The following is a 20,155-nucleotide window of genomic DNA, read 5'->3' as shown; positions in this document are numbered from 1 at the left end:
ACCATAACAACACAACAAAATGGTAACTGTGTAGGTGAAGGACGTAAGGTTATTGGGGGAAACATTTTGCAATATACAAATGTATTGTATAAGTGTAATACACATGAAACTTACACAATGTTATATGTCAATTAGATCTCAATAAAGCTGGAGGACCGGGGGAGGGAGGACAGAATACTAATACACACCACAGGTTGGATCTCAAAAACATGGTGCAGAATGAAAACAAGGCAGCATTTACACAGCCAGCCATCCCACCGACCTGAAGTTCTAAACATGTAAAATAAATCTGTAGGGATAAGAACCAGATAAGTAGCTCTGTCTGGAGGAAACTGACTTGCAGGGGGGAGGAGGGAACTTTTTGGAGTGGTAAAAATGTTCTAGATCTTGACTGGATTTTAGTCACACGGGGATATGCATTTATGAAAAATGCACTCAGCTATGTAAGTAAGATTTGTGCATTTTACTGTATAACTAGTATACCCTAAATTTGGCCTAAATGTAGTTCTGATTTAAAAAAGAAAGAAAGACAGAAAAGAAAAGAAAAGAAAAGAAAAAAGAAAACAAAATGTTTGTTAAAGGATGAACCAGAATGAGAGAAAAAGCAGGCTCTAGATGTGAAGCTGAGCAGAAATCCTGGGCACTGCCACTTCTCAGCAAAACCCCTTCAGCTCCCTATGCCTCAGTTTTCAAATCTGTAAAACAGGGAGAATAATATTCCCTCAATCAGTCACCAGACTTAAAGGAACAACTAAGTTAATTTGTGTCAAGCACTTAGAATATTATTTGGCACATGGGAATATCTCAACAAATATAAACTTAAATAAAATAATAAGTCAGCCTCGGGTGTGCAGGCCTAAATAGCCCTCCGCATTGGAGCCACGTCCTAGGCTAAGAAAAGAGGGCCTCCTGGGGGCAGTCTCTGAGAGGCGAGGTCTGCAGAGACTACAACTCCCGGCATGACCCTGTGGGAGCGGGGCGCACTGGGAATTGTAGTCCTCGGCCAATTATACCCGAGGATGCAGGCGGCGGGGATCCCACCTAGGACTCGGGATGCCCTACCTGAGCAGGTATCAGCCACGCTCTAGTCCAGGCTGGCTCTAGCGATAGGCATGGGCGTTCTCTTGTCACTAGAATCTCCCTACCTCCCGAAGAAGATACCATCGCTCCCATTGCACACACAAGGAAACTGAATCTCAGAGAATGACCCAAAGGGAGGAACCAAGATGTACTGATCTCTGAGTGTTTGCTCTTTGTGTATCGATCCCTGATTCCACTACCAACCCCCGCAAAAAATTCCGAGGCTGGGGTAGGGGAACAGACTATCCGCCAAGCGAAGGTTCTCTGAACGACCACGGAGTCGTATTATCTTTCCTATTTAGTCACTCGTCCAAGGTCACACGGGTAGTAAGGAGGTGGCTGGGCGCTTCGCCCTTGCGCGCCCTTTGCCGCGGGACACTGGGCGTGGCCCAACACGCCCCGCCCCCCACCCTCCGCTCCTGCGCCGTTGGTGCAGTCCAGGTACTCCCATACGCGCGCGGGAGCGAGGGTGAAACTGCGCAGCCGGCGTGGGCACCGCGCGCGTGCGCGCGCGCCTGGGTGAAGAGGTCTGCGGACGGTTCCACTGCGTGGGGCCAGAGGGGGGGGCCGCGGCAGGCGGCGCTCGGGCGGCAGCGGGACCGGGACCCCGGGCTGCAGCGGGAGCGACGCGCCGGCCGCCCGGTGGGGGTGGAGCCCCGCCGCGGCCCCAGGTAACGCCCGGCCTGGACCCTGCGCCGTGCGCCCGAGGAGCGGGGCAAGAGAGGACTGAACGATAGGGGGCGGCCGCGGGCTGGCAGTGTAGTGCAGGAACCTCCAGTGAGGCCTCTGCCTGCGTCCGCAGGGCCAGAGCTCGCTGTACGCGGACCTGGAGCCAGAGCCGCTCCGCCCGCTAGGTCCAAGCGCCCCAGTACGGACCTTGGGAACTACAAGTCCCAGCGTACCCTGCGCCCCGCGCATGTACCGATTGCAACCTCTGGTGGGTCTCGGTTTCAGCTGGGGCCCAGGCGTCCGGGGTAGAGTTGCAGTCGTTTGCCCTCGTCATGTCAGCCCCAAACACTTTACCAGCGCTCCTTGTCCCAGCCGCTGGGGAGCCAGAGCGACCCGAGCCCTGCCCTGGAGCGGCTACGGGTCCGGGGAACAGACCACTGCTCACCAACGGCGTCGTTACTGCTTTGAGTGTGTAGTAAGGTGGGGGCTCGAGAGGGTCTGTTTCGCCCAGGGTCACACACCTTTCGTTGCCAGAGGGCCACTAACCCTGAGTCGAGACGGTGCCGGGAGCCAGGAAGGCGATGTGGGCCTAGGAAGCTGGCTTTGGAGAGTAGGGAAGACGCTTAAGATGTAGTGAAAATGGGGAATTTGGTTGAACTTATCTCCCTGGGTCTGCCAGGTGCCCCCACTCCTGCAGCCCCCGATTTTCATTTCTGTATTATGTGACGGTACCTGCTTCTTCCTCTGCAGCCCCTGCAGGTTCCAGTGGGAGCTACGGAGAGGAAGGAGTCAGAAAAGCGAGCCCCTTACAACCCCATACCCACAGAACTCACATATTCAAACGCAGACCCAGACCCAGAAAGGCAGGCAGGTATCCCGGAAGGTGTACACCCAGTGAGAGCCACTATTGACTCACGGAGGTAGGTACAGTCACCCCCGTTTTACACTTGGACAAACCGAGCCTCACAGAGGTGGTAACTTCCTCACGGCCACCAAAGTGATGAAAGGCAGAGCCAGGGTCCGAGCCCAGGTGGGCTGGCTTCAGAGGCTCTGTGTTTAACCATCAGATTATTCCTGCCCCGTCCAGAGGCGACAGGAGATGAACAGCAGTGCTACACAAAGTGCTCAGTAAGCATCATCTGGCACTAGTGTTGTCTTCATCCTGATTTTACAGATGAGAGACTGAGGAAGAGTGAGGCCACATAGCTGACCAAGTGTCAGAGCTGGAGCCAGAGCGCTGCAGCTGTGAACCCAGAGCTGGGAGCAGCTTTACAGACACTCCTCCCACCCCCATATGCACAAACGGCTTCTGTTTTTCAGGAAAGCCAAAGCTTGGGCCTCAGGTGTGTTCCGGCCCACCCTGGGCAGAGGGGACTTGGCAGGGGGCCTGTCAACGCCCACCCTGGAGTGTGAAGCTCTGGGCTCGTTTCTGATGCTCTGCGGTGGCTAGGAGGTGTGTGTCCTGAGCTGGCTTTACCATGCTGTGCTGTGTGTCCCTGGATGGTCCCTCCATCTCTGTGTTCTGCCAGCTCCACTTGGGAAGGTTACTAGGCCCTACATCTGCAGCCAAATGCTCTACCACTGAGCTGTACCCCCGTGCCATACTAGGCCCTACATCTGGAGGAGGATTTGAGGGGTCTTAGAAGAAAGGTGTGGAGTACTTTCTGACCCTGATGGAGGGAAGGAGGCAGCCCACTGTCGAGGTGGACAGATGGAGCAAGGGTGGGCCACAGCAGGAGCCAATGACCCCACCTTCCTCCTGCCTGTGAAGAGTCCCTCCCATCTCCTGCAGAGGCGGCCTAGGAGTGGCAGCTGGAATGTAGCATCCAGTGCTTTGCACTTGAGGGACCAGGATTTGAATCCCTCCCTGCTGCTCTTGCACTCTTTTATCTGGAGCTACCCATCCTGGAGCCTCCGTGGTCTCATCTTGCCCCAGAGACACCTGTGCTTTTGATTATTGAGCAACCCCTGGGGACCCTGTGTTGGCATTTGTGTTGCATGGACCAAACCTCATGTTAGGTTCAAATGTGGTCCCAGGTTTGCCCCTTGATGGCTGTGTGATGGTGGGTGAGCCATATCCCCTCTTGCCCCAGCTTCCTCATCTATAAAATGGAGCAAACACTGGTACCTAGCTCTTAGGTCACTGGCAAGACCAGTGAGAAGATGATCAGGAGGACCTGCTCAGACTTGCCCAGATCATGCAGGAGACCCTAGAACCCTGATTTATCCCCAGAACTTCACAGCAGATGCCTGGGCAAGAGTAAGCCCCCCCCCCCCCCCGTGGTTTCCGGAGCGCCCTGGGCCACACTTCCGGGATCTGTGGCCAGGGGAGTCATTTCCCGAGCCACTTTCCTCTTCTGTAAGATGCAAGTAACAGAACCTGCCTTCAAGGGAGTGAGGTGATAAGAATGAGGCACACAGTAGGTGTGCAGGCCACAGGCCCACACTGGGGTTCCAAAGCATAAGACTTGTCAGTGAAGCTGGGAGGAAAGTCCAGACTTCTGTCTTCTCTGGGAAACCTAGTGAAATAGAGCCTCCTTCCCACTTGCTCCAGAGTGATTCTGCATGTGCCCAGGAAGGTTTTTCAGGTCAGAGGGAGATGTGTTATTGGTCTCTGGCCCTGGGGGGAACCCTGGAGGGCTGTGAGGATGTACTGAGGGCCTCCCAGGGGAATAAACCAGAGTGTCATGCAGGAGAGAAGGCAGAGTAGGAATTTCCTGGCCCTGAAGCATCAGGGGCAAGAGTTAAAACCAGAGCCCCTTCCTTGGGCATCCACGGCTCAGTGGGAGCGAGGCCCTGCTGGGGGTTGGGGGAGCAGTCCCACGGAGGTACCTTCTGCCATCATGATGCGATGCGGTAACAGTCTTGCTGTGTATTGAGGAAGCCAGCAGACAGGTCAGGAGAGGCTCCGAGGAGGCGACCTTTGAGCTGAGCCCTAAAGGTTGAGCAGGGTTTTACAGAGGTGAGTGGGGGTTGCTGGGGACTTTTTAGGCTGAGAGAATGGCACAGAGGCTCTGTGGCTTCAGAGCAGTGACTGGATTGTGGAGTAGTAACTGCAGTTGCTTTCTGATGGTGGGATTCTCACTGTGTGGCCTAGGGCAGGTCATTTCACCTCCTTGAGCCTCAGATCCTCACCTGTAAACAGACTGGTTACCCAGTCTGTGGGGTCGGCCTCTCAGTAAAGGCCGGATGTCAGTGCATTTAAAAATGCCAAATCCCCTCAGGCCAGGAGGAGATTATTGAGTAAGATGTGAAGGATAACAGGGCTGCATGCAAATTAATGGCAGGAAGTGAAGGTCAGGGTGCATCTAGGCCTGAATTCAGAGATGGGAGAGTTGAGCGCAAGCTGGAGACTTCACAGCTTCCTGTAAGAGGTAAGATGGGAGCAGAGCCTTGAAGGACAGAGATGAGGAATGGCTTGGTAGAAAGGAAGAGACAGACACATCAGTCAAGCTGAGCAAAGGCAGGAAGGGGGCAGGCAGGGAAGGCTGGGAGCGCCGCCGTGGTTGTGGGAGAGAGGCTGGGCAGAGGTGGACCTGAAAAGTTTGGTGAGGGAACCTTGTCTTGTTGAGCACAGCCCGGAAGGCCAAGCATTATGGAGCCATTGCAGGTTCTAACCCAACACGAGTTGAAAGAGGTGATCTTAACAATGTAGGTAGGTACCTTCAAATGTGAGAAAGATTTTCTAATTGCGTTTACATAGGAAGAAAAATAAAAGGTTGGAAGGGATTTAGGAGAAGGGAGAGTTGATAAGGAGAAGGTTAGAAAAAGGCATCCCCATTTATTTTCATGCACACATAGTTTAACTGTGATAGATAGAATGTGGCATTCCAGGTAACATCTGTAGCACTGCCTCATGAACTTGATCTTGTGTCCTTAGAGATCTGCAAACGGTGCACAGGCACCACCTTCAGTCATTGCATTGCCAGCTGCACATCCAGTGTGGTGTCAGATTGTTGCTGGTCTAAACAACTCTTCGATAAGCATGTCTGTTCCCCAGACTTGCTTCTGGATTGTTTCTGTTGGATCCCCTTCCTAAAGGGGGATTTCTGACTCTAAAGCAACACAGGTTTTTTTTTTTATGGCTTAAAATATTTAAAACACTCTTTTACAGTAAATTTCTTTAGTATTTCTAGTAATTTATACAGTGTAGGGTTTTTTAAAAAAAGAGAACAAATGTACAGGGGGGAGGATATGGCTTAATTGGTAGAGCACATGCTTAGCATGCACAAGGTCCTAGCACCTCCTTTAAAAATAAGTAAATAACCTAATTACCTCACCCCACCCCCAAAAAGAACAAATGTATAAAAGCATATACAATGAGAGGTCTATCCTCGACCCAGTGCTCTCTCCCAGTTCTCCTTGAGGAGAATTGTTAGTTTCCTGTCTATCCTTCCAGAAATATTCTATGCAGATACTGTATATACCCAGTGTTTTTTTTAATTGATACTGTTATACTCTGTTCAGTATCTTGCTTTAAATTTTATTTTTAAATTTGGGATTATGAAATATACCAAAGTAGCACAGATAATCACACACACACACACACACACACACACACACACACACCCCGCTAGTAGCCTGCCACACAGCTTTAACAAATGTTTAACATTTTATGTTGATATCTTGTTTAGGGCTGTCTTAAAAGGTAGCCGTATGTCAGTGCAGCTCCACACAGAGGAGTTGATTATATGCGTACACCATTCTTCATTCGGCCTGTTCCCAGCTCTTGGAAATTGAGTGTTTTTTTTTTTTCTTAAATAATTGAGTGGAGGTAATACCCCACCTTGTATAGTATCTGCCTGAGGAGGCACCAAGGCAAAGGGGAGCAAAGCTCGGCTTTGGCTTGGGTTCAAGTAGCTGCTCAGCCACTCTACATAGCTGTGTGACCTGGGGTGGGTGACACCCCTTTTGATTCTTTTTACTCATCTGTAAAATGGGCAGGTTGTAGTAATCCGTCTCATAGTTGCTGGGTGGAGGAGAGCAGAAACTTAAGACTTAATTGGGTTTAGTTTCTCAGTCCCTTTAGGCAGGGAACTCTCCGCGGGACGCCAAACTCTCCTGGCCTAGAGCAATTAGAGCGCTGAACCACAGCTCCTCCGCTTCAAACTTTTCCCCGCCCCTTTCCCCGGCCACGCTGGGGGCGGGGCGGTTGAATGTTTCTGTGACGTCAGCGTGCGCAGGGCCAATCCCCCTTCCCGGCAAGCATTAGCTTATTTGCATGGGTTGCCCATTATTGGTTCGTTGGGCAATCCAGGCCGTCCCAGCTTTTTAAAGCCACCGCGTAGTATAAACAACGAGATGCGGGGCGGACAGGCCATGATGTCATCGCGGCGCAGTAGCTCTCAGGGCTGACGTCATCTCCGGGGAGGCAGCCCGCCCAGGGCTCTTAGGGCCCTCCTAACCACTCGGGCTGGCTGGTTTAAGAGGCAGCTTCTGCCCCGTCGAAGGGCAGGTCCATTGCACTTCAGTGTCCCAGGCGCCGCCTTGTCCTGAAGAGGGGACCATGACACGGTAAGTCCAGGCTGCGGCTCTCAAGGCGGGGCCTAATTCTCCGGCAGGGAAACTGAGCCTCAGAAGCACGAGTGATTCGCGAATTTGCATAGCAAGAGTTGCAGCCAATTTGTCTTGCCCACCCCGGGGTCGCCCATCTTTAGATCAGGCCATGTGGCCCCGCCCCTTGCCTGCGATCGCTGCGGCTACTTTAAACGAGAAGGTGGGGGCGACAGGGAGTTGTTTTTTTTTTTTTTAAGAAAAAAAAAACCTGCCTTCCAAGATGGCAGCCCACTAATCACGTGCCGAGTCGCGGCGGGTGATTGGGTCTCCGTGCTCCCGCGGGGCGGAGCTCTTGGTGAGGGGCGGGGCTCTCGCGGGCAGCAGCCGGTTACTGTTTGCCGGAACCTCCCGGCGCGCCCCCGCGAGTCCCCCTCCCGCCCGGCGCGCGACCCCGCCGCTTCGAATGTTGTGAATCAAATGTGGGGTTTGTTACATTCCGCTGCCGCCGCGGACAGTTCTTAAAGGGCCAGCCGCCGGCAGCTGCGCAAACCGGGCCGCGTCCTGCGCCGCCTCCCGCTCCCCGTGGGCCTGGGCCGAGAGACTGACCGCGCGTGGGCCTCGCGAGGCAGACGCCCGACGGACGGACAACAAAGAGGGGCCCGGAAGGAGCCGGACTGCCTCTGGACCGGGGGGTGGGAGGGGAGCACATTGTTCCGCAGGGCGGGGGCTCTTAAAGGGTCCAGGCAGCACACCCCCACTCCCCGCCCCCTACCCAGCTTGGCCGTCCTAGATCGGGAACAAAGGAGTCAACGTGTGGCCAGGCTGCCGAAGGTGAGTCGGGCCAGAGCCCCCAACTCCCGATTTCCGCATCCTTGAAACTCCCGCCCCCCTCCCCTGGGACTGGGGGCTGTGATCTAGCTGGCTCCGCAGGAGTTAATCACGGGCAGTCCGGAGCGGGAGCGGCGAGGCCTCCAGAACCAGGGACCCCCTCCCCATCCCCAGCGCACCCCAAGGCCTGGCCGAGTCTCCCTTCTCCCGAGGCGAGGCAGAGCGCTGCGGTTGGAGAGGAAGGAGCCGCCCCCTCCCCCTGCCGCCGCCACTTCCTTTGTTGTTGCTTTTGTCTCACGCCGAGCACATGGTCCGGGATCCTTGGCTCTTAAAGTCACAGCGCTCCGTCCCCGACGCCGCAGTCTGGCCGCCCGCCCCTCATCTCCCTCTGAACACGGCATAAAGGAGTGAGAGGGGGACGAAGGAAGTCCCTCTTCGGGCGAGTATCAGCACTTCAGCCCACTGCCCCCATCCCTACGGAAGGATGGCTGAGGAAGCTCCCCAGAACCCCACAACCCGCGCCTGGCCCACACTGAGGAGGGGCACTGGTGCCCTCCCCCACTAATATGACTACCAGGTTTCTTGTCTCTTCTGGTTTTACTTGGGAGCTCTGGGAAGAGAGGTTTCTACCCCCATTTTACAGCTGTGGCAACTGAGATTCACAAAAGTGAAGAGATTTCCTTGACCAAGGTCACTCAGGTAGTCTGGGCTAGCAGAAGACTCTTAGCTACCAGCCTGGTGGTCCTGCCTTTAGCTCCATCCAGGCATTGCAGCTGTGGAGCTCTGCTTGCCTGCTAGGCAGTGCTGGTGCCTTTTGAGGGGAGCGTTGGGAGGAGGAAGAGGGGCTTCTAAACCTGCTTGAGTCTGCTCCTGTTCTCTGGGCTTGACTTGGCTTATCTGCACAACAGCTCCCAAGCCCAAATGGTATGGCGGGGTCTCCCTAGACCAGGACGGTATATAGCTGCTTGGGGCACTGGAAGTAGAGAGTTGGCTGCCCCCTGGGGAGATGGTAGATGCAAGGTGCAGTGCCTGCTTCTGGGCAAGACTGGATTTAGGGACAGGACCTTCAAGACGCGTTTACCCAGACCTCATTGAGAGCCCAGACAGGAGAGGTATGGCAAAAGGCGGAGCAGTTAGGTGGTGGTCACCTGGCCAACCCTTGCTGTTGACTTTGAGCAAGTTGCTAGCGCCAGCTCCAGGCCTCACTCACTTCTCTCCACAGTGGGCCTAGTCAGGATGCCTGAAAGAGAAAGCTCTCCTGATCTCTTTTAGGGCCTGGAATAGAGAATTGAGATTAGGTAGTTCTTGGGGCTATGGATGGGGTTGAGGGAATTGGAGCCTGGAGGCCAGCCAGGACTAATTCTGTTACCTCTCTGGCTTTATGGTTTGGAGCAAGTTACTTCCTTTCTGTGGGTCTCAGTTTTTTCAACTGTGAAGTAAGTGTGTCTACCCTGGGGCCATCTCTTTTCCCAGTCAAGAACCCGGGCCCCCTCCCTTGCCAGCTGTGGTATTCCCAGAGGGAGGCACATTTCCTGGCTGTCTCCTTCAGGTCTTGAAGTGGCATCTGATTTCTGCTTGGGGGATGGGGGTGGAAGCCATCCTGTCTTATTTTCTGATAATGATCATTCACACCTAAGCCTTACAAATCACTGCTGTGGCCTTTGAGCAGTCCTTGCCAGTCCACCGGGTGGTGATTATTAGACTGTTCCCATTTTACAGATGAGTTAGCTGAGGCTCAGGGGAAGCAGTGTCCAGTCCTCAGCCCCGTCCTCAGCTAAGACTCTGGCCAGAAGTCAGGGTAGCATGCGTAAGATTCAAGGTTTGGTACCATTGTCCCCAGCTAGAGGCCCTTCTGTCTGTTGGTTTGGTTTCTCAGCTCCTTGCCACTTCCCTTTCCTGAGGAATGGGTGTCTTTGAAGAGGTTGGCCAGAACAAACTGCCGTGGGCCTGGGCCTCTGTGGTTCCGCACCCCGGAGCCTGGACACTGCCCAGGCTTCAGCAAGACAGCTTGGGACAAGAGGCGCAGTGAGGGCACTGCCGTGTCCTCGTGCACTCACAGCTCCCGCTGACTGGCCTTGGACCGGCCTCTCTGAGCCTCGGTGTCCCTGCCTCTGGGGGTTGCTTTGAGGACTCATGAGGATGGCCCATGGATGGCCCATGGGAAGTGCTGTAGTTGGTGTTGTTAACACCCCTCATTGGCAGGCCTGCGGGCTCCCAGGATCTCTGAGGTCAGTTAGAGTAGAGGTTCTCAAGCCTGGCTGTGCTGCAGGAACCGCTGGGGAATTTGCGCCCTTGTTCAGGAGGTCTGGGCCGGGCCAAGAGTCTGTTGTTTCAGTTTTTGGGGGGTTTCCTCTGAGTCTTAGTGTTTGTTTGCTCGGCTGGGTTATCCGCAGGCTGTGTGTGTACGTGTGTGTGTTTGTGTGTGTGTGTGTGTAAGGCCATGTGCTTGGCCCAGGCCAGAGGTCACAAACCAAGTCACCTGTGGTGGGCAGGCAAGGAGTGGGCTTGAGGCGGCCTAGAGGGAAAGCTCATGCTCAAAGTGAGGGGGACCACGCAGAATGAGGGCCCAGTGGGACCAGATTATCTGTTTCCTGCCACCCTTCCCACAAGGCCAGGTTTTTATGTAGTCTCCCAGTTTTTGTTTGCTTGTATTTTTGCGGGGGGGAATTAGGTTTATTTACTTTTTTTTTTTTTTTTAATGGAAATACTGGGGCTTGAACCCAGGACCTTCTGTATGCTAGGCATGCACTCTACCACTGAGCTATACCCTCCCCCCTGTCATCTCCCAATTTTTACTCACCGGCACTAACTTCACTGCTGCCAGACTGTGGCCGTATGTAATCGGCTCTCCAGTGTGCATTTACTACATCGAGCCTGCCCTGTGCTGGACACAAGCTGATCACTGGGCCCTGCCCTCCCCTCTGCCAAGTGCTAGAGCCCAAGTTGGACAGGGAAGGCATGAATTCTAGCCCTTACGCTTCCTGGCCATGGCCTTGGCCCCGTGCCGTAATCAGGGAGAGAAGAGCCTCCCCTGCAGCCTTGTTTAGAGATTTAGGGCCCAGGTAAAGCTCAGCACAGAGGAAATGTTCTTCCCACTGTTGGCAAGAAGGAACAAGGTGTTGAGGTGACAGTACACCAGTTCCCCGGCTGTGTCAGCCAGGAGGTGACACTTAAAGCTGGGTGTAAAGGAAGCATAGGAGTTTGGTTAGATGGAGGCTGGGCTCCCTGTGGCAGGAACAGCCAAGGGCTGGTCCTGTTAGATGCACCCTTCAGCTTTGCAGGGCCTGACAGGTTCCAGGCCTTTCCCTGCCAGGGCCTCACTCCACCCTCTGGAGTTAATGACAGTCCCCCCAACTTCCCCCACCTGGATCCCAGCTCCTGCCCTGCCTCATTCCCACTCACCTTCCTCCCTTAGGTTTAGGTGCATGCTTCCTTTTTTCCTCAGCAAGCCCCACCTCCCACTTGGGGGCTGTGTTGGGTCAGGTTTGTCCATCCCCCAGCCCCTTCCTGCCCCGCCTCCAGTCCACCAGAGGCTTACTTCCTTCATCACCTTCTGCAGCAGGGTGCAGCAAGAGGCTTGTAGTCAGCTTACCTCCCAGCTTTGACACTTCCTGTGGGGCCATGGGCAAGTCCTTTCCTGTCTCTGAGCCTCAGTTTTCTCTTCCTCAAAATGGAGCTAACAGTACCTTCCCTGAAGACTAGATGGAGACCACTTGAGTAGGCGCTGCGGGAACAGGTTATGGAAAGAAAACACAGTCGGCCCTCTGTATCCATAGGCTCCACATTCATGGATTCAGCTAACTGCAGATTGAAAATATTGGGGGGGGCAGGTTTCTACAAAGTTGTAAAAACCAAAACTGGAATTTACCACTTTCGTGGCTCTTACGCTCTATTAGGTGTCATACATAATGTAGAAATGGTTTACATTAAGGTCCATGGGACGATGTGTGTAGGTTATTTGCAAATGTTACACCATTTTATACAAGGGACATAAGCATCCTTGGATTTTGGTATCTATAGGGGATCCTGGAACCAATCCCCTGTGGGTACGGAGGGACGACTGTACTGACTTGGGTTGGGAGCCCTCGAGAGCAGGAACTGGGTCAGAACCCCTGACCCCTGACAGTGGAAGGAGAACTGGGCCCCAGGCCTGTTTGGAGTCGTCCCCCCACCGCTCCAGGATCCCTGGTTACCTGGAGGTCAAAGTTGCAGACTGTCACACCAGTCTAGGGTTCCCTGGGGACCCCACCCTGAGGGAACCTCACCAGAGCCACCTGGCCTGGAAGCATGCTGGCCAGCCCTCTGAACTTACCACAACCCTGAGGGGGACCCTGATCTCACTTCAGAGCAGGAAATGGGAGGCCTGGGCTCCCTGCAGGCCGAGCCTGTCCCTGGTCTGTCAGCCCTGAACCCCGGTGCCACAGCGCATGCTGCATGGGGAACACGGGGGCGTGGTGGACCCAGTGGCACACCTCTGGAACCAGGCTGCAGGGGGTTGATGCTGTTTCCCCGACCCCTAATGGAGCAAGGGACTGGACTTCTCTGTGCCTTAGTTCCTTTGTCGGTTTGCCTCCTAGGGTTGTGAGCCCCGGCCCACCCCTCCACCCCTCTGCCACCCCTGATGCAACCATGGGCTCTGGCAGTGACTAGGTGGCCGCCCTCCATCCCTGTGGGTCAGCGGCGATTCTCTGCGGGACCCGGCAGCAGCCCGGGCCAGCTCCGGGGAAGGTAGGAAGGAACCTCCCAGTCCTGCCAAGCCTGAGCCCCAGAGCTGTCAGCCCGGGCTGGGGGCACGGGGGCCAGGGGTGGCGGGGCACAGGGCCCTGAGCTCTCTCCCTTCCCCAGTGGGTAGTGACCGTGGCTTCTCTCCATGCTCTGTGAATGAGCGGCCCCCCTCAGTCCTCCTGGGGCCTCCTCTCTGTGGTGCAGCCCCGGCCGCGAGGGCCCCCTGGCCAGCCCGCCTGCCCAGGATGAGCGCTTACCCTCCCAGCAGCCACCGCCCCGACCAGCACACCTCCCTGTAGAGGAGCGCCGAGCCTCGGCTCCTGCCGGCGGGAGCCCCCGAATGCTGCACCCAGCCTCCCAGCAGAGCCCGTTCATGGTTGATCTCCACGAGCAGGTAGGCGGGATGCTCCCCACCCCCACGCCCCACCCCAACCCTGTTGCCCCTGGCCTCTGGCGAGCCAGGCTGAGGAGCAGAGGGAACAGAGCCCTGACTTCACCTGCTGAACCCATTGCACATCCGGGGAGGCACCGTTAGCCCTGTTTTACAGGTTAGTAAATTGAGGCCCAGAATAGGGAAGGGCCTTCCCTGGGGCTGCACAGTGGCTGAGTGGTGGAGTCAAAGCCCCTCCCGGGTTCCCAGGGGGCTCTCTGCTCTCTGGTGCCTGGGGCAGGGGGACAGCCAGGTCTGTACCTGGGTAGGCCCCAGCCAGAGAAGGGAAGGGAGCTGCCCTGGTAGGACTTTCTCACCTGGGGGCAGCCGAGTGGCCTCCCTCCAGTTCCTGGGTCTCTCTCTTCCTACAGGTGCACCAGGGACCTGTCCCTCTGTCCTACACGGTCACCACAGTGACGACCCAAGGCTTCCCCTTGCCTACAGGCCAACACATCCCTGGCTGCAGTGCCCAGCAGCTCCCAGCATGCTCCGTGATGTTCAGCGGGCAGCACTACCCCCTCTGCTGCCTCCCGCCCCCGGTGAGTGAGCGCCTGGGCCTCCTACCCCACCCCCGGCTGAAGCCCCAGGCACACGCCAGTAGCAGAACTGAGCTGACCTTACCTTGCGCAACCAGGCTGACAGCCTCTACCCGCCTCCAGGCCACAGCCCTGTCCAGAAAAGTGTCCGTGCATTCGTGTGCAGTGGGAGAGTGTTTCAGGGTTCCGGGACCCCCCTGCATCCCAGCGTCTGCTTTATGCTTTGCAGTTGTAACTGTGGGTCTTAAGAGCGAGATGCTCTGCCTGGGAGGCCTAGGCCAGGGATGGATGGTCCGGAGGACTTTGGTTGGGACCTCTTGCTGGGTAGTCTGGCCCCTGGCCCTGGCTCCAAACATAGGCCCAGCCCAGAGCCCAGAAGAATGTTCTCCAGCCCCATGCACTTTTCAGCAGCTGATCCAGGCGTGTACCATGCAGCAGCTCCCTGTGGCCTACCAGGCCTACCCCCACCTCATCTCCAGTGAGCACTACATCCTGCACCCACCGCCGCCAGCCCCACACCCCCAGCCCGCTCACATGGCGCCTCTTGGGCAGTTTGTGTCCCTGCAGACTCAGCACCCCCGCATGGTGAGTCTGGGCAACGAGTCTGATGCCAGAGGGGACGGTGAGGGGCCGGGAGGTGGGGCTTCCCCTATCGCTGACTCTGCTGACCCCCCTCCACTCCCTCCAGCCCCTGCAGCGCCTTGACAATGACGTGGACCTGCGGGGGGAGCAGCACCCCCTAGGGAGCTTCACCTACTCCACCTCTGCCCCAGGCCCGGCCCTGTCCCCGTCCATGCCCCTGCACTACCTGCCCCACGACCCCCTGCACCAGGAGCTGTCCTTTGGTGTGGTGAGTGCCATCCCCAACCCAGGCTTTAGGGTGCCCGGGAGACAGACCCGCTCTGACCTGCACCTGGCCCCCCTCCCGCAGCCATACTCCCACATGGTGCCTCGGAGACTGAGCACCCAGAGATACCGCCTGCAACAGCCGCTGCCCCCGCCGCCCCCGCCGCCTCCCCCACCACCGTACTACCCCAGCTTCCTGCCCTACTTCCTGTGAGTACCAGCACCTCTGCCCCAGGGCCTTGGGGCTCTGTTCTCTGGGGGCCTCCAGTGATTAGACCCAAACACAGCGCCAAGGGGCCCCGGGTCCTCTCAAGCCACTTGGCCTCTCCACTAAACCACACACACACACTCACACTCACCAGCTGGGCTCCCTGCCCTCCTCTGACAACCTGGGACAATCACTGGGGTCCCTGGTGTGAACCGTGCAGAGTTCCGGGCTTTGTTTCTTGGTGGGAGTCAGGGTAATAGCTCTGCGCCCCCTCTGCCTGCTGACCTTGACCCTGGGCCTGCGTACCTGTCTCTCCCTAGCTCGATGCTGCCAATGTCACCAACAGCAATGGGGCCCACCATCAGCCTGGATCTTGATGTGGATGACGTGGAGATGGAGAACTATGAGGTCCCGTGAAGCCCTGTCCTGGGAGGTGGGGGCTTGGGGGACCTCCAGCCCTAGCCGCCCCTGACCCTCCCCTCCTGCCCACGTCCAGGCCCTCCTGAACCTGGCAGAGCGGCTGGGAGACGCCAAGCCCCGCGGCCTCACCAAAGCCGACATCGAGCAGCTGCCATCCTACCGCTTCCACCCCGACAGCCGCCAGTCGGAGCAGACGCTGTGAGTTCCCTGACCCCCGCTCCTGCCCGTCTGTGAGCACAGATGGGCTGCGAGGGGACCCCGCCTGGGGAGCTTCGTGCTCCTCCATGAGCCTTTGCTCACCGTCAGTGTGGGGGTGACTCCTGTGCCCTCCTCCCAGGTGTGTCGTCTGCTTTAGCGACTTCGAGGCACGGCAGCTGCTCCGGGTCCTCCCCTGCAACCACGAGTTCCACACCAAGTGTGTCGACAAGTGGTTGAAGGTAATGCAGCCATGCCAGCTCCCAGGTGTGAGGGAGGAGGGCGGGCCCGGAGGGCTTCCCTTCACGTCCTTGTCAGCATCTAGAAGTTCTGGCTCCATTTAAGCAGCCAGGTCCCCACCAGGCAATGGAACAGCCCCAGGTGGGATGGGGGACAGGTGAGAGTGGAGCCTGATGTGCGGCTGCTCCCCGCAGGCCAACCGGACATGTCCCATTTGCCGGGCCGACGCTTCCGAGGTGCCCAGGGAGGCTGAGTGAGGCCCACAGCCACCCAGGAGAACCCTGCCCAAAGCTCTGGAAACTCGGGGTGCCCAGGGAGGCAGTGGCCCAGGCCTGCCCTGCCGTTCCTGCCTGCATCTCCAGAGCTGGTGCCAGGGTCGGCCCGAGAGAAGCCCCTGCAATAAGCCCCTGCATTTGCCAAGCTCCAAAGACTCCCTCCCCATCTGCCCGCCAGTCTGCCCGCCATGGAGCGGCCTGAGTGTCCCTAACTCGGTCTCTCTCCTGTTTGCCCTTGGGTCTGTCTCCTTTTCCTACTGGCACTGGGAGCCAGGGTCTGTTCCCCCAGTGTGGCTGGTGGAGACCCTTAGGCCCCGGATGGGCAAGGGGGTGCTGTCCTGGGTTGCCTGGTCTCCTGCACTGAAGTGGTGTGTCCTCTGTCCTGGTGGCACTGACAGGCGTGGACAGACAGTGGCAGGAGGCCAGTGGGTCCTCCCGCCTTGATCCCAGACAGACTCAGGCAGCCAGCTCCACTCAGGCTGCTGTGAGGGGTGGGTCTGGCTCCCTAGGGGACCCTCACCCCAGGCACAACATTCCAGCCCCACCCCTGGCTGGAGGGCATCAGAGCCAGCCTCCTGAGCAGTGGGGCGGTGTGTACCCTGGGGGGGCCTGGGCCCAGCCGAGGAGAGGGACCTCCTGTGTTGCTGGTGGCTGCCCGTCCCTGGCTGTGCTGGGGCCCAGCCCCGCCCCCCCCCCCCCCCCCCGCCCCCGTCTCCCTCTCTGTCGTTTTGCATGAACGTGAGGAGCAGCAGTTTTCGTTTATTCATTTGGCCCAAAATTGCGTGTAGGATTTGGGGGTGTGGACTTTTAAACAGTTTCTTTTCTTTTGGTTTAATGGGGGGTACAGGGACCAACCAGGGCCAGGTGCCCGGGGGGCAGGGAGTGGTCTGGTGGTGCCACCTGGTCTGCGTTGCATGCGCGCTGCTGGGGCTGGGCTGGGCGGCTGGCGGTCGTGGTTGGGGTTGAGGGGTGTCTGTGCTCAGCTGATAACTGCCATGCACTGTACTGCACACGTCCCCAGGGCCTACCGGGACCGTACGCTTTTCAGGGCATTTCTCCCTCTCCAGCCAGGGCCTGTCTCCCACCTGCCTGGGCGAGTCTCCTCTGAGGAGGTCCCCGGAAGACCTCTGGGGGCCCCCTCCCAGCCTGAGCCCTGCCCTCCAAGGTCTCGAGGAGCCCCCATAAGGTCTGGCTGAGCTCCCCACCTTTACCCTCCCTGGTCCCATTTCTTTCCTTTATCACCCCCAGCTGGGGTTGCTGCCCGAACGAACTGCGTGTGGGGCCGGCACATCCTAGCAGGCAGCCCCTGGCGCCTGCTGCCTCAGGGATGCTCCAACCACCCTCGTTCTCCCCGCAGCAGCCCTGGCTCCCTGCCACACACCCCCACCCAGCCTGCCATGGGGCCCCATCAGCCTGGCCCCACCCGGTGGAGAACCCAAAGTCTTACTGTATATAACTCCAGGTGACATTTCTATATTTATAGCAGTGTTGAAACCCCACGTGTTTTACACAGAGACCCACCCTCTCCAATCCCCTCCCTTCCCCACCCCTCAAAAAAAAGGTTTTTCAAAACCCTTACGGTTCCCAGGGCAGGCGGAGACAGGCTCATGGGTTGTGCATCGGCTGCAACAGTGATTCCAACGAGCAGCTATTGGGGGGGAAACACAACATGAAAAAAAAATAATTAAAAAAAAAGATTTATAAGACAATTACTTAGGATGTTTGTGATTTGCCGACCTTGCTATAGATGCCATGTTACCAATGATTTCCTGTGGTGGGGGCTTGTCATTGTTTACTCTTTCATTTACCAACTTCCGGCCTAGGCATGACAGTGGGCACCATCCCCCAGCCCCGGCTGGGCCCGGCACCTGTGTTCTGTGTTAGAAAGGTCTTATATATATATATATATATATATATATAATTACATATATATATATATAAATATATGTAACTTTGGGGGCCCTGTTCCTTGCACATTTTACAGTTACCTCATTTTTCCCATGTATGTATTTGAGAAAATGCTAATATATAGAGAAAAAAAAATGGTTCTTAAAGCTTAAATGTGTGGTTTTTTCCATTCCATTGGATTCACATTGGTTTGTAGCATTTAACATAACTAGTATGTTGTACTATATGTATGTGTATACTGATTGAAATTTTTAACAGATTTGTACTTTTTTTAAAATGAAAGTTGCTAGTTCTGCTTGACCAAGTAGTGCAATCATTATTTTTTTTAATATTGTTGCTGATTTCAGAGGGATATTCACTAATAAATGTATGATGTATACCAAGGATCGCCCAGGCTACCTTTGGCTGCCTGTCTTCTTGCTCTTTTGTTGGGGGTGGGGGTGGGGGGTGTTGGCATCAGTCTGAGAGCGGGTGGGAGATGGGGATGAGGAAGGCAGAAACAGCTGTTCTCTGCTGTGGAATCTTGGAGGAAATGATACCACCTGATCAAGAGGGATCTACGGGGATCTGCCCACCAATTCAGTAAACTTACTCTGGGCCAACCTGCTTCACATGCAAATCAGGCAGGGTTCCCTCTAACTAGTTCGAGGAAAGTGGCACTTACTAGCCTGTCACTGAAGTTCTGGAAGTAGGTTCTGCTGCAGCCTGACTGGATCTCGCTCAGACACGTCATCAGGAACCAAGGTCTCCCTGCATCTTACAGCCTTGTTCTGTGTGGTGCTTCCTGGTCGTTCTAGCTCAGTTTCCTCTAATTTAGCATCCTCTCCCATGTGAACACTTTTCCCCCTAAGAATTCTAACAATTTCTGGTCTGAAGTCTTGTTAGGCCATCAGGTTGTGTGCCCATCCCTCAACCATGTGCCCCCGTTAGGGAGCTCGAACAGTGTGACTGGCCCGACCCGCATCACACCCACATACCCACGGGCCCCACTGAATCTATACAGGATTGGGCCCCTCATCCCCAAGCTCGGTGGGGACCAAGGGCTCGAGAGCCACCAAAGGGACCAGACTGGTGATGGGGGTACGTTGCTCTTGCCTGTGGTAGTGTGTGGTGCTGTGGGACTGCCCGTTGCCTCATTAGCCTGTCAAAGCAATGTGATCGGGAGCAGTGGGCGGAGGGCGGGGGGTGGGCTGCGATGCCACTACCTGTGACCTTGGTCAGGGTACTTTCAGCCTTCGGGTCATCTGCAAATCAGGGGACAGACTGAGCTGAGTGACTCCCTGAGTGTGTTTCAGAGAAATTTCCTGTGGAACGTAATAGGATTTGTGCAAAAACAGGGCTCTGTGCTCAAATAAGTGGGAAACTCCAAGTTGAAAGCAGCAGGAGCCTGTATTACAGGGCTTCTCTGAGCCTTGGCTCTGCTGATGTGTGTTGTAAATCTCTAGCAGTGGGTACATTCTCTGTGCAGCGTTTCCTACACTGGGCTGCTCTGGCCACGTGTAGGGCTCAAGCTGAATGCTCTGGAGCGCTCTGGGCATGGTGGACTCAACCAGTGGGAGCAGCTGAGTTCCCAGGGCCCTAGTCTGAGAGGACTGTCAGATGGGGAAGACTTTAAAATGTTTTCAATATTTCAAAAGTCTGTAGGAAAGGAAGAATCACACCATTTCAAGTGATACAAAAGGGGGGGGGCGGCAAAATTCAACACTCATTCATGATAAATTGACAAAGATCATCTATACAAAAGCCTACAGCTAACATCATCCTTAATGATGTGAAAGGCTAGATACTTACCAGCTCTGAGCTCAGGACCAGGCAAGGGTATCCATTTTCACTACTTCTGTTGATGTCACACTGAAAGTCCTAGCCAGCACAATAAGGCAAGAAAAAGGAAATCTAATTAGGCATGCAGATTGAAAGGAAGAAATAAAACTAACTCTTTTTGTAAATGATACGATGAAGTTCTTGCATAGAAAATCCCAAGGAACCTACAAATGACCACAACTAAATGAGTTCATCAGGTCAGGGTACAAGTTCAATATACAAGAAGTAATTGTATTTCTATGTACTAGCAATGAACACACAAATTGAAATTAAAAAACCCAGTGGCACCATTTATAATCACTTGAAGGAGAAGTTAAATACATGTGTGTATCTGACAAAACATGACTTGCATGTCGGTAACTACAAAACGTGGCTGAAACAAGGGAAAGAACTGTATAGACAGAGGAACGTGTCATGTTCTTGGACTGGAAAGCTCATCTCTTCCCAAATTGACCTGAAGGTTTAATGCAATGCCCAT

The 20,155-nt window shown here is 55.6% G+C and overlaps 1 protein-coding gene across 9 annotated transcripts; it reads left to right on the top strand.

Annotated features, from left to right (window-relative positions):
• Positions 1–1,565: 1,565 nt before the first annotated feature.
• On the top strand, positions 1,566–18,240 carry RNF44 (ring finger protein 44). Of its 9 annotated transcripts, XM_064480117.1 has the most exons (13): positions 1,566–1,751; positions 2,500–2,669; positions 3,070–3,202; positions 12,651–12,801; positions 13,003–13,192; positions 13,600–13,767; positions 14,173–14,349; positions 14,453–14,614; positions 14,696–14,820; positions 15,139–15,226; positions 15,315–15,436; positions 15,576–15,675; positions 15,868–18,240. In XM_064480117.1, exons 4-13 carry the CDS (start codon positions 12,695–12,697, stop codon positions 15,928–15,930), a joined length of 1,302 nt encoding a protein of 433 aa, XP_064336187.1. In that variant the 5' UTR covers positions 1,566–1,751; positions 2,500–2,669; positions 3,070–3,202; positions 12,651–12,694; the 3' UTR covers positions 15,931–18,240. The 9 variants fall into 9 exon arrangements, with proteins under 9 accessions (XP_064336187.1, XP_064336189.1, XP_064336185.1 ...); XM_064480115.1 differs by lacking the exon at positions 1,566–1,751 and having other exon boundaries at positions 1,818–2,669; XM_064480119.1 differs by lacking the exons at positions 2,500–2,669; positions 3,070–3,202.
• Positions 18,241–20,155: the final 1,915 nt, after the last annotated feature.

This window comes from Camelus dromedarius, chromosome 27, assembly GCF_036321535.1.
Source record: "Camelus dromedarius isolate mCamDro1 chromosome 27, mCamDro1.pat, whole genome shotgun sequence".
NCBI lineage: Eukaryota > Metazoa > Chordata > Mammalia > Artiodactyla > Camelidae > Camelus > Camelus dromedarius.
The sequence above is the reverse complement of the archived record's forward strand: the minus strand, read 5'-3'. Positions and strand labels throughout refer to the sequence as shown.

Bases quoted from the DNA above. Each gene is read 5' to 3' on its own strand.
- RNF44 (XM_064480119.1), top strand. From the start codon at position 12,695: ATGCAACCATGGGCTCTGGCAGTGACTAGGTGGCCGCCCTCCATCCCT. The intron at 12,802-13,002 runs GTAGGAAGGAAC...TCTGTGGTGCAG, and splicing joins CCGGGCCAGCTCCGGGGAAG to CCCCGGCCGCGAGGGCCCCC. The intron at 13,193-13,599 runs GTAGGCGGGATG...CTCTTCCTACAG, and splicing joins TGGTTGATCTCCACGAGCAG to GTGCACCAGGGACCTGTCCC.